General features: G+C 36.0%; 1 protein-coding gene across 4 annotated transcripts in view; it reads right to left on the bottom strand.

The window, feature by feature from the left end:
• Window positions 1–12,777, bottom strand: part of LOC128864458 (NPC intracellular cholesterol transporter 1) — a 52,824-nt gene that overhangs the window by 23,877 nt on the left and 16,170 nt on the right. For all 4 annotated transcript variants that reach the window (XR_008454689.1, XM_054104123.1, XM_054104124.1 and 1 more), the window contains 5 exons: window positions 8,708–8,878; window positions 8,463–8,619; window positions 8,320–8,396; window positions 3,905–4,126; window positions 3,648–3,840 (listed from right to left, as the gene is read on the bottom strand). Coding sequence is in view for 3 of the 4 variants with exons in the window: in XM_054104123.1 (XP_053960098.1) it covers window positions 3,648–3,840; window positions 3,905–4,126; window positions 8,320–8,396; window positions 8,463–8,619; window positions 8,708–8,878 (820 nt within the window). In the remaining variant the exon portion in view is untranslated. The remainder of the gene's footprint in view (window positions 1–3,647; window positions 3,841–3,904; window positions 4,127–8,319; window positions 8,397–8,462; window positions 8,620–8,707; window positions 8,879–12,777) is intronic.

Here is a 12,777-nt window from a genome sequence, read left to right as displayed (position 1 = left end):
AGATCCAAACTAAAAGTGATTCCAAGTGTATAACGCTACATCGCATACGTACATACAGCGCGTGCTTGTATCGATTATGATCCAACATTTTTGAGAAACTGCCGATCTAACCACTTACCAAAAATAATATTGAAAGGGGATCAACTGTAAAATGAGCTTTACTTTTTACTGAGCTTTTAAGTACCTGAATTAAATCAAAATTTTTTTATTTCATTCTTTTTTTATATTTCTAACTTCAGAAACACTCTATAGCAAAAAAAATTGAGTTTTCACGGCAGTGGGGCAGGTGACTTGAATTTAATGCAGCCGAGAACTGTCACTTCCGCTAAGTTCTCACAAGAACAAAACAGTTTACTAAGCATTTTCTAAAAATGGTGGCCCCCATATTTGTGCACAAATTACAAGCAGTACAGACGTGGCCACAACAATAGCACGGCGATATTTTGCCTAGTTTCGACTAATTTATTTTTTATTGTTTTAGTAAAAATATAGGTTCTGATACAACAAAAATAATACGACTTCAAGTTTAACTCTTATTACAAAATTTAAAAAGGTTCAACAAATTTTTCTTAAAATTTCAAAACTTTTAGTTAAATTTTTTAGAAAATTCTGGGTATGCAGCTTGTTTAATTTTAACATTTTTCGTTGTTGGGTGGCGGCATAAAACTATAGGTGGACCGGACCACTCGCACACCACAAGTAGGAGAAGTGGTGCAGCCAAACACCCAACCAAAGATATATGCGCCAATTATTATTATTATTAGGGTGTTACGCATTTTCTTCCATATAAAAAAATCGTGCATTTTCAAGCAAATCTGTTGAATTTTCTTAAATTTTGTATCGGGTGTTTTTTAGCTGCATGAGAACTATCGATATGGATAACTATGGTTCGACAGCTGAGAATGGCAAACTATGTTGACATTTCTAATAAGGTTTGTCAAGTAACCTGAATTGTTAACGCCAAAATAACTCTTCCAAATTTTGGAAATTTACTTTGAAAAAAAAGTTAAGGAGGTAAGGAAGAGATGGGAAAGGATATTCATCCAATAACGGTCATTCTCAATTTCTTAGACTTTTTTCCTTCGATTACATAGAAAATTCTATGTAAGGCTCTTGGCTTGCATGCCTATAAAATACAGCTCGTGCAAGAATTGAAACCAAATAACCATCGTTTGTGTCGTATGTTTGCTTATTGGAATCATTTAAATTTATTGTTCAGATTTATTGAAAAAAGTAGTCAAAAATTGGGCAGATAAGTCATAGCTGCGGCGGACACATACGGAATATCATATTAAAAAAATAAATGCCATGAAATTATCTACCAGATTATTTTAAAAAAGTACATTCCAACAATACTTCTGTTTTGTATTATTATTTTAAGTTCTCAAGCGCTTAAAAAAGCACCTACGTAAAGAGTGACCATTTGAGTTATATGGTTTTTGTTACAGTATGACGTCCATTTTTATGAAAATAACCAAAAAAAAAAAGTGAATAAACGAAACTGGGCAAAATGTCACTGTTGTATTATTGCGACCACGTCTGTATGTCTAGGGATCGATGCCACTCGGGACCTACAAAAAGTTCACAAAACTCTTTCTAACAGAGGCGCCACCATTTAAACAATATCAAACTAGTGTGTATATTTGTCATGAAAAGCTTCTGCCATTGGAGGAGAAGCTTAACAATCGCTAGGTAATGGCAAACGCCCGAGTTCATATCTGCCAAGAAAAAGCTTTTCAAAAAAACTAACTGGTGTCCAGAAATGGAATACAACTATAGGACTCTTCATTTGAAGAACAGCATCGAAACACACATCCTATATGGGAACGAAAGCTTGGCTAAACACATAACAAAAGATGTACGAACCAAATAAATACATATAACACATAGATCAAAAAGTTCCCGGAATATATTCAGAAAATTCAAAATACAAGATTATTCTTCAAAACTGACAATATCGCCTTCAAAGTACTCCCCATCAACTGCAACGCACTTTTGCCAACGTATGATCCAGCTCTCGAAACATTTCTGGAACTCTAATTTCGGTATAGCCATCAGAGCCGTCTTCGAATTTTACTTCTTTTTGGCTAATAAAACGCGATCCCCGTAGTGGTTTTTTGACTTGACCAAACAGAAAAAAATCCCAGGCAGCCATATCAGATGAATTTAATGGTTGTTGAAATGGTATTGGTCAAATATTCAGGGATTAGCTTTCCCAAAAATCCATTCTTTTTTGACAAATTACTTCACGTAAATGTCTCATAACGCCCAAATAATAATCCTTATTAATTGTTGGACCTTCTGGCGAAAATTCGTGGTGTATACTCGTAATACCATTGTAATCCATAAAAACTGTGAGCATCGCTTTCTTTTCTCACTGAAAACGACGTGATTTTTTGGCCATAGTTCATTCGAAGCTCTCCAATCACTCGCCTCTGTACACGTGTCGTACTCATAAACCCACGTATCGTCTGTAGAAATGATAGCTTGATGAATGTTGGGTCGGTTTCAGCCTTGGACATCATGTCTTTGGCGATATCAACGCGGTCCCCTTTTTGCATGAAATTATGGCTCTTTTTGACCAACTTTGCAGCAACACGACGCAAACCTAAATAATTAACTATAATATCTTGAACGAAGCCATACGCAATGTTCACGTCCTCTGCCAGCTCTCTGATGATTAATTTGCGGTTATTGATCTATTATATTCATCAATTTTCGATGTCTACGGCCTACCACTACGTTCATCATCCTAGATGGGCTGACGATCTGTTCTAAAGCGGTCATGCCACTCGTAAACGTCTGTTTTCTTTAGAGTATCAGTACGGAAACAGTTTGCCAAAATTTCTAAGATTTTCGCATTTTCATCAAGTCAATTTTAACGCGATACAAACTAGTTGTTGCAAATTCAAATCCATTTTTACAACTGTAAAAAATCGAGAGTCTGCACGTATTTGCCGTATTTTTACAAATGCTAAGCAATAGCGATAAAATTTTGGTGGGATTGTTAATCACAGATCTGGCAACCAAACAAAAAAAAAAAAAAAAAAAAAAACAACTCAAATCAGTTGACTTAGAGCGTTACCTGGCGGTTGTTCCAGGAACTATTTGATCAAGGTGGTCTATGTATATGTAAACCGGCAACAATCATTACTACAACAATTTAAGACTAAGCGAAATTTGGCGGCCAAATTTAAAAGCACAAGAAGAGGCAATCAGAGGTAACTTAAATCTATTCAGCTCTTTTCAGCAATCCTTTAACATTAGATAGATAGACATTAACGTATATCTCTAAAAGTGGGCCATATAAATTCCTTCTTTAAGTTACTAAACATCGGGTGTGCACGAATTCGTTTTCCGAAACGTATGTTAGACCATTTAAAAGTGTTCCAGTGCCGAACAACTTGCCATTTTCAGTACCGGAAACATTTTTCAACAATTTCATATTAAACCATGTTAGAAAAATATTACAATATTTTAACTTTAAAAATTTTAACATTCAATATATTAATGTAAAATATACATGCATCCCCATTTTTTTTTGTTTTTTTGTTCATTCAACCCACCATCAGAAGCCCTTAAATTTTAAATTGCATGCGTAAATAATAGAATGTTATGTGTAACATATTTCCTAACAAATAACTTACGTTCGATGCGTTTAGAGGGAAATAGGCAAACGCCCATGAGAAAGAGAATTGTGCCAACGATAAAGACCACAGCCATTATTACAGCGAATGCATCTAAACCTGCAATTTTAAATGGTTCGGGACGCGGTGGTTCTGGCACCGGCACTGGACAGGAATCTTCACAATCGCTACAACCACAGGCTGCAGTTTTATCCTGTAAGAAAAGATGTCTGGCATTATATAAGGGACTTACAAATTTACAATTTGACTGAACTTACGTCAAGCTTTTGATTACATGGTGTAGTTTTCGGATCTAAGGGAGTGCGTCCATCAATTATCGCTGATTTATTTTCATGTTGTACGTAGTTGATTTGAAATGGTACATATATATTATTTTTATCGCCCATAAATTCAAACCATTTCGTAGGGCTACAACGCGCCGCCATGTGGCTGCCACACATCAAATCCAAAGCCTTTTGGCCAGTCGATGGTACGGAGACCTATAAATGATTGTTTAAAAATAAATGTCATTATAGATATAATATTATAAAGGGTGTTTCAATAATGAATAATTCCTAGACGGTAACTTTTTGTATGCCATCTTTCAAGTAGACAGATATACAATTTTACACGATAAAACAACGCATTAAAATTATAGAAACTTATTATGAAAATTGTTGCTCTTTAAGAATAGCATATCGCAAAATCCATGATTTTATGGTAGAAATAATCGTCCGAATGAGTCGACAACGCAAATGTTGGCGATAAAATTTCAAGAAACTGGTTTTGTCGAGGATAGAAAAAGGACTGTCAGACCAAAAACTGGGCATTCCGTTGAGAATATTGCGACTGTGGCGCCAAGTGTTGCTCTATGAATGAATATGATAGTTTAGTAATGAGCAGCGTTTGGAAATTACTAAAAACTATCGACGAAAATCCAACTTTAAGTCGTGTAGATCGGTCGTAATATGCGTCCCTCCAGACAGGTTGTGCGAGCTATAGCGCATATATTCGAATCAGGTGAATATTCATGTGCCAATAAAATAAGAAACTGCGCGATATACTGAAATATTACAAGATTTTAGGGTCATTATGAATGTATATCCATTTCTTGGGTATTTTGCTTTTACGGCTAGGCTACCAACCCTGCGCAACCCCAAGGACATCAGTGGGAATACACTGGCGAATACATCTTAAGGCATCCTGTCATATCACATTTTTGATAGTGAACCGCTTGCTTCAAGTACAGACACACGCTTTCGACCGCATCTCACGTAATGAATCAAGACGTCGAGGAAAGTTATTTTTTTTAATGAAGTTTACATCTCCGAACTGTGACGTCCGTGGGAGATATTTCATTTCTCTCCTACCACCCATATCTGGGAGGTATTCCCCTATCCCCTATTTAAATAATCTTTTTATTAAATAACAAAAATTTTATTTTGAGTGATGGAAATATTTATTTTAAACTTCACGCGTTCCATTGCTTGTTGGTTTGTATGCTGCAGCTGTGTCGTTCATAAGTCTCACATATGATTCACGTACGACCCCATTTGCAAAACTATAAATCTTCCGATAGGCTCTGACTCCATCTTATTTTTGTATATATTTTAATTAATTCTAAAGCAATATGATTCGGTTTGATTTGGTTCAAAATAAATATAAGCACTATAAACACTATAACAAATATAACTACTGCACCGTGAATTTATATGCATCAATTATATGCATTATTTACAATTCACGGAACCAGTGCTAAGTTACTTGTAGCTGAACGTTCTTTGTAATTGTAAGTACTTATGAGCGTTTAACTGTCTGGATATCGATTCAATTACTTTTATTTAATAGAAAACTTCACCCAGACAATAAATATTTATTTATTACAATTACATAAAATGAAGCTATTTTCTTTATGTGTCTGAACAGCCAACTACAATACATACAAATATACCGCAATCCATACATACATCCACACATATGTATATAGATTCACTTGATTCTTCACTTCATTTAATTCTTTAGCTGATCGGAAAACAATCCTTTTTTTCTATGTTAACAAACTATCAACAACTAATAACGCAGAAATTTTTTTACGCGGTATGAGTAATTCGAATTGAGCTATTTTACCTTGGCTAACAAACACGATGATGAGTTTAAAACAGTTTGAAAAATGTCGTATGGACCAAGAAACGAAGTATCGTTCCCACAATCAATCTCGCTACATGGTTTTGGGACTGAGATATTTCGAAAAATTACACTTTGAGCTGTTCTAGATCACATCGTAAATGTAACGGTGAATATTTATGTTGATTTTTAGGGCAACGGCCGTTTGAGGTTTATTGGCATAGATTCAACACTGTGAGTCAAGTCAACACTGCGAGTGATAATTGCACCCTCAAATCGTGCATAGTAAAGTTGTATCATGTAAGCAAATTAACACGCTGCGGCACCCAACATATTGCATTCCCACACCCTACCGATACACGTGCCGCTGCATCAGCATAATCGCTGTTATTCCATAGTACAACCCAACACCCTAAGTCAAGGCGTTCCAAGACACGGCGCACCTGAAGACAGCAGGGCGATAAAAACCTATAAAGGCCTGCAGCGCACATCAAGGGACAGTTGCGTAGTGGACACTAACCATACCTGTAACCTTTAATTATCTGTGTATTTAGGAAGTTAATAAACTGTGTAATTAATTGTAACTGTAATCCTTCGGTGTTTGATTTGCAGGGCAAGTTGGCCCTTTAATTTTTTTAAGTGTAACGGACCGAAAGTCCGTTTCTTGCATGTACTGTTACAAACTGTCCCATTTTAGGGTTTTAGTGCCCAAAAAACTTGGACGTGGAAATTGAGATTGCAAAGTGAAATTTCATTATAAACGGAATTTACAAGTTTTTCTAAATAACTTTTCTTGAACTTGCTGAATAATAACAACTGTGGTTGTCACAGAGAGTGTGAAGATGTGAGTCATTCCGCTTCCCAACCATGACGAGGTGATAATAGCGGTTAGAGAACAACAAAGGCGCGGGAGCCGACGGACTGCCGGCTATACGAAATATGTTCGGATGAAAGCATGCCTATCGATTGGAATTTAAGTGCGCGCAGTCTGTGTCAATTATCGCGGGATTAGTCTTCCAAATAACGCCTATACATAAGATTCTAGCGAGCGTATTGTGTGAAAGGCTGAAGCCCACCCACTGTGATTGGGCCTTATCAGTATGGCTTAAGACCTGGAACATCTACAATTAACCAGATATTCACGATACGTCAAGTATTGGAAAAGACCCATGAAAAAAGAATCAACACAATCATCGATTTTAAAGCAGCATTCGACAGCAGGACAAGGAGTTGACTATTTCTCAATTTATTATAAGAGCGTGTAATTTCTGGCGCATGCCGATGATATTGATATAATCAGCCTTAACAAAGGCGCTGTTTGTTCTGCCTTTTATAAGCTGGATAAAGAAGCAAAGGATATGACGTCGACACGCTCATGCAACGGCACCCACGTCTCGGTTCAAGGTTATGATTTTTACTATGAATTGAGAGAGACTTCGTTTATTTAGGTCCCAGCATTAACATCGATAACAATGTCAGCCTTGAAATCCAATGGAGAATCTCTCTTGCCAACAAGTGTTACTTTGGGCTAAGTAGACATTTGAGTACATAGTAAAGTGCCCTCTCGACGAACAAAACCAACACTTTATAAGGCTCTCATCATGCCCGCTCTATCCTATGGCGCAGAAGCTTGGACGATGACAATATCCAACAAGGCGTCCCTTGGAGTGTTTAAGTGAAAAGTTCTGCGGAAATTTTTCGCACGGCGAGTATCGTAGGCGATGTAACAATGAGCTGTGTAAGCTTTACGGCGACATAGACATCGTGTAGCGAATAAAAATCCAGCGGTTATGTTGAAGATGGTCATGTCGCCCGAATGGATACAAATGCTCCAGTTCTAAAAGTGGAAGTTCTAAAGAAGAAGCAAACCTCCTCTACGTTGGAAAGATCAGGTGGAGAAGGACTTGGCGCCGGTGTGTCCAAATGGCGTTAGTGGGTTAGAAAGCAAGACTGGCACGCTTTGTTAAACTCGGCCAAAATCGGTTAAACAGTTATCGCGCCAACCAAGAAGAAGAAGAAGTTGGCAGTAAGAAAAATAACTATTTATCAGCATTTGCTCATACAATAAACAAGCAAATAGAAGAGTTTTAAAAAATCCGTGGTGAAAAAGTTTCTGTGAAAAGAAGTTAAAAAGGAAAATGGTGCATGCAACTACTATACTTAGCATTATCATGCATAAGCAAGCATAATTCGCAAATTTTCCACTTTTTAACGTATTTGAATTGAGGGAAATGAACACTTGTAAATTTTGCATTTTTCCCCACTTTCTTTGATATTTTTCACTTTGGGAGCGAATGTTGTCGAATTCGCCCAAATTTAATTACTGGCTAACTTTTGGGGAAAATAATGTGGGCAGTATTTTTATGTCATTACTCGAAATACTGATGCTCTAAAACATAAGCAAGTGTAAATTGGCCTATTATTATTTACATTTTTTTTTTGCAAATTTTTTTTTCTGTTCTAGTTTATTATGTTAAATAAACTGCTAAATTTATAGCAGCATTTATAGCATGAACTCTTTTGTAAGGTTTTGTTACTGTTAAATCGTTAAAAATATATTAGAACTCACCTGTGAACATGATTTGTATGTGTTGTTTATGTATGCAGCCGTTATATGTAAATCCAATGCGCTTATATAAACTGTGCCTGTAAATATTATTTATATAAGAAAATTTCAAATAAACACACACTAGGTTAAGCTGTTCTATTCACCATTCGGTGTGGTAGTAGTTTCAGCAACTTTCGCAAACTCCGATTGCTTTGGTGAACACGAAAAGTCACATAAATGACGCACAAGATTTGCCATGCACGACGGGCAGCGCTCGAGAAAATTCGCAGCTAATTTTATATTATCATTAAGTATTGTAACCTTAAAAAAATTGCAAGGCAATTAGCAATCGAAAGTTACACATATAAATGTGCGAATGATAGGTGTATGGCAAGCCTCAATTTTTTACCTGTTCAACATCGCAACAAAATTCAGTAGCGCCACCTTCTAGCATATGACTGCATCTTGTTTTGAGTAGCTCCAATCCGTCGGCAGGCATAACCTTTGCAGTGCCATTGTAAACACAGTATTGCTTATGCTGAAAAGCATCCCTATTGCAGACTCCATACCAGACGCAGTCCTGAAAGAGTACAAAAAATATAACTTTAGTTAGTGAATCATAAGAGATGCGCTGCATACGAATATAAACAAAGAATTTGTTGTTTTTGTAGTATACGTGCATATATATGTAAACACATAAATATACCTAAGCATTTAAGAGTATACAAAATATGATTCACCAAAAAATATGGATACATTCATTGATTGTTTCAGAAAAAGAAAACTTCTTTCATGAAAAACTAATTTCATTATGCGAAAAACATGTTAAGGTGCCGCATTCAAAAAACATACTGCTTTTTCAAGCGAATCATAAAATTTGGTTCATTTTATGACTCACTCCAAAATACCACCTTGATGATAAAGTTGCCGGAACAACCGCCAGGTGACGTGAATTGATTTGAATTCTTTTTTTTTTTTTTTTGGCGTGTTGCTGCATAGTTGGTCTCTGACTCATGCAAAAAGAGAACGCGTTGATATCGCCAAAGACATAATTTCCAAGACTAAATCCGACCCAACATTCTCCAAACGGTTCAGTACTGGCAACAAGACGTGGGTTTATGAGTACGACACGCAATCCAGACATTAGGTGAGTGAGTGAACAGCTCCGAATGAACGTCATTTTCACTCAAAGAAGATAACGATGCTCATCGTTTTTATGGATTACAACGGTATTGTACGCCACGAATTTTTGCGAAACGTTCGACAGCTAATAAGGACTATTATTTGGGCGTTATGAGACGTTTACGTGAAGCAATTCACCAAAAAAGAAAGGATTTTGCACCTTGATAACGCACCATGATTATACGAAACGAATACCATCCAACAGCCATCAAATTCATCCGATAAGACACCCTGTGATTTTTTTCTGTTTTATCGAGTCAAAAACCCGCTGGAGAACGCCGAAAGGAAATAATGGAAAAATCTAAGATGGCTCTTATGGCTATACTGAAAATAGAGTTCCAGAAATGTTTCGAGAGTTGGATCAAACGCTGACATAAGTGCGTTGCAGTTGATGGGGAATACTTTGAAGGCGATAATATCACTTTTGAGGAATAAACTTCTATTTTGAATTTTCTGAATGTGGTATATTCCAGAAACTAGGTGGTATTTTAAAATAACACGAGGGTGTTTGTAAATGAACCATGCTGAAAATTCCACGGAAAATGTTATTATTTCGAACCTGCATAGGAACTTTGATGCAGATTTCTTAAAATTTTACTTTTCCTATCATCTGAGGTCATTTGCTGGAAATTAAAAAATGTGGCAACATGTTTTTCCCCAGATTTTCCCTGTCATCTAAATGTTACACTCAAAGGGTCTTTCGAAAAGCGTTAGAGATTGTTCAGCAACATTTTGCGCTAGCGGAATTGTATGCTATCTATCTATGTGCAGACATCAACTTAGACAGAACCATCCGGAATGTGCGAATTACCATTCTGAACGACAGTCAGGCAGCACTCGAGGTTTTGTCATCCTTTGACGTTAGGACCTCATTGGCCCTTAAGTGCATCGAGAAATTAAACTTGCTAGGAATGCACAATCGCATCCGGCTCATATGAGTCCCAGGAAGCAGGGAAATAACTGGGAATGAGTAATAGGATCCGAACTCTTCCTTGCTATGGCACAACACGCCATCAATGACAGGCTTAGAAATGAAGAGCTAAGGCTAAGAGGTGTGAGCTTGCACCAAATAATGGGGCTACTCCGAGCGAAGCTCCTACTGGGGCTCCAGCAATCCACCTCGGAGACTCCAGCACACCTTCTTCTCGAATGTGACGCTATAGCGACGCGAAGAAGGTTGAAATATCTCGGTCAGATGTAGCCAGAAGAAAGGCGCATACGCTCAACCCAACCCTGCTCTATCTTAGATTTATTAAGTGAACTGGCTTTGGATGGGGTGCTGTGAGCAGTAAAGGGCACAAAAGCTCATGAGGTCGAAGTGCAAACCGCATTTTAATCCAATTATTCATGGAAGCAATTAAGTAAAAATCGCTAGATGCATTAAAAGCTAAAAATTAATACTTTGAAAGGGACGATTTGCATTATAAACAGGTGGATTATTTTTTTTATGAATAAATTTCAATGGTACCGGCAGGCAGTCAAGAGAACGGTTTGTGGTTAGAGTCTTCAATCTGGTCATGACGTAAGAGCCTAGCATATCTTATTAAATTAGAATATAAGGGTCTGGCTCTATCCCCTCCTAAACTGTTCCATCGTGTCTTTTGATATCATCCTATAAGCTTAAGATTGCCAATTCCATTCACAGCTACTCATTTTACACTTAGTTAGGAGAATATTTATTTGCCTTCAAAATAAAAATGAAATCAAAAATTCAATGGAATGCCGGTATATGACTCAAACTGCCGATCACTACGTGACTACCAATGATTTTCTGTTAACTTATCTTCTATTTATCTTGGACAATTTACAGAAATTAGAGAAACGAGTAAGTATAAGAGAATATTACTCGATCATAAAGCATTCATTTTCGATACTTTTTAAGAGCAAATGACTTGTTTATATTCTTAAAATGGTTAAAGAAAATAAAAATAAATCAACTAAAAAAAATTATAGCTACGGTGTGCACAAAATATCAAATAGTACCCACGTATTTTTGTATCATTGTACTCGTACATAGGTGACTCAATAGTTGCTTAAAAAATCATAATAATATTTCAGCACTTTACTATGAATTACTGGTATTACCGTTTTGCTTAGAGCTTCTGTTATGCTTTCTTCCTCCAAGCGAAAAAAAAAAGTTATGCACAACAAACAGATTTGAACTTTGCTTGACCTATCAAATATGACAGATGTGAAATTACTCCCATCAATCGTCAATTCGTGCACTTTTAATTAAATATTCAGAATAAATTTATTCAACACGGTCATCAATGCACTCAATTTAACGAAAATTTTTCAACTAATATACTATTTGTAGCATATAAAATTCACACACTGTATACACATACCAATATATATATATGTATATATATGTTATTTAGATAATAAGCATCAATTGGACTTACACACGCATACTCGGTTGCACACTAATGGATTCAATGTAAATAAGAATTATTTTTAAGCACCGCTTAAGCAACTTGTGAAAAGCTTTTATAAATTAATGGCAATATGAGAGACATTTGTGTCAAATTCTGAGCTGCAACAGGTGAAGAAAACATACACTCACACACATGCATACAAATTATGAAATTTGGAACTTTGAATTGAACTCAAAGTTGGATACAAAACGTTTTTTTTTGTGTAGTAAGATTTGGACAACATCAAGACGCACGCCACAAATAGGAGGAGGCGCTCAGTCAAACACCTAACAAAAATGTACAATTATTTATTTTTAATTTTTTTTCTTAGTCATATGCTTCTTACCCGGAATAGACACATTATTTACATAAAGGTACAAATAAATTCGAAAACTTCAGACTTGCATTGGCTAATGAACCGGAAATCTCATTCAAATTAGACTACAAAGCCCTATTATACAATTCCATTATGAAGCCAATATGAATATAGCTATGTACATGGATATACAGTCACTTACAGTTTATTTGATACAGATACGATTTTTTTGTAAAGTGTTCTACATTTCATAATATTTTGCGAAAATGGAAAAAATAGAGTATGCAGAAAAATCTGATCTTAAAAAGGAGATACTTGAAGAGTGAAACCAAATTAGTCCAGAATACACAAAAAAAATGGTGACTCCATGCCACGTAGACTTTAAGCTGTAATTGATAATAAATGATACCCAAAAAAGTACTAAATACCTTAAAATTTTAAAAATTAGAGATAAAAAGTTGCCATTTTTTAAGGTAGTAGTCGGGTCAGATACTCGTTTTTTATAGATATTTTTTAGGATTTTTTTTTTAATTGCATCTTTTAAGCTGCGGAATGAATTCTCTG

The sequence above is a fragment of the Anastrepha ludens genome, chromosome 5, assembly GCF_028408465.1.
Source record: "Anastrepha ludens isolate Willacy chromosome 5, idAnaLude1.1, whole genome shotgun sequence".
In the NCBI taxonomy this organism is placed as follows: domain Eukaryota; kingdom Metazoa; phylum Arthropoda; class Insecta; order Diptera; family Tephritidae; genus Anastrepha; species Anastrepha ludens.
Note: the sequence above shows the minus strand (reverse complement) of the source record. Positions and strands in the feature narration are given on the sequence as shown.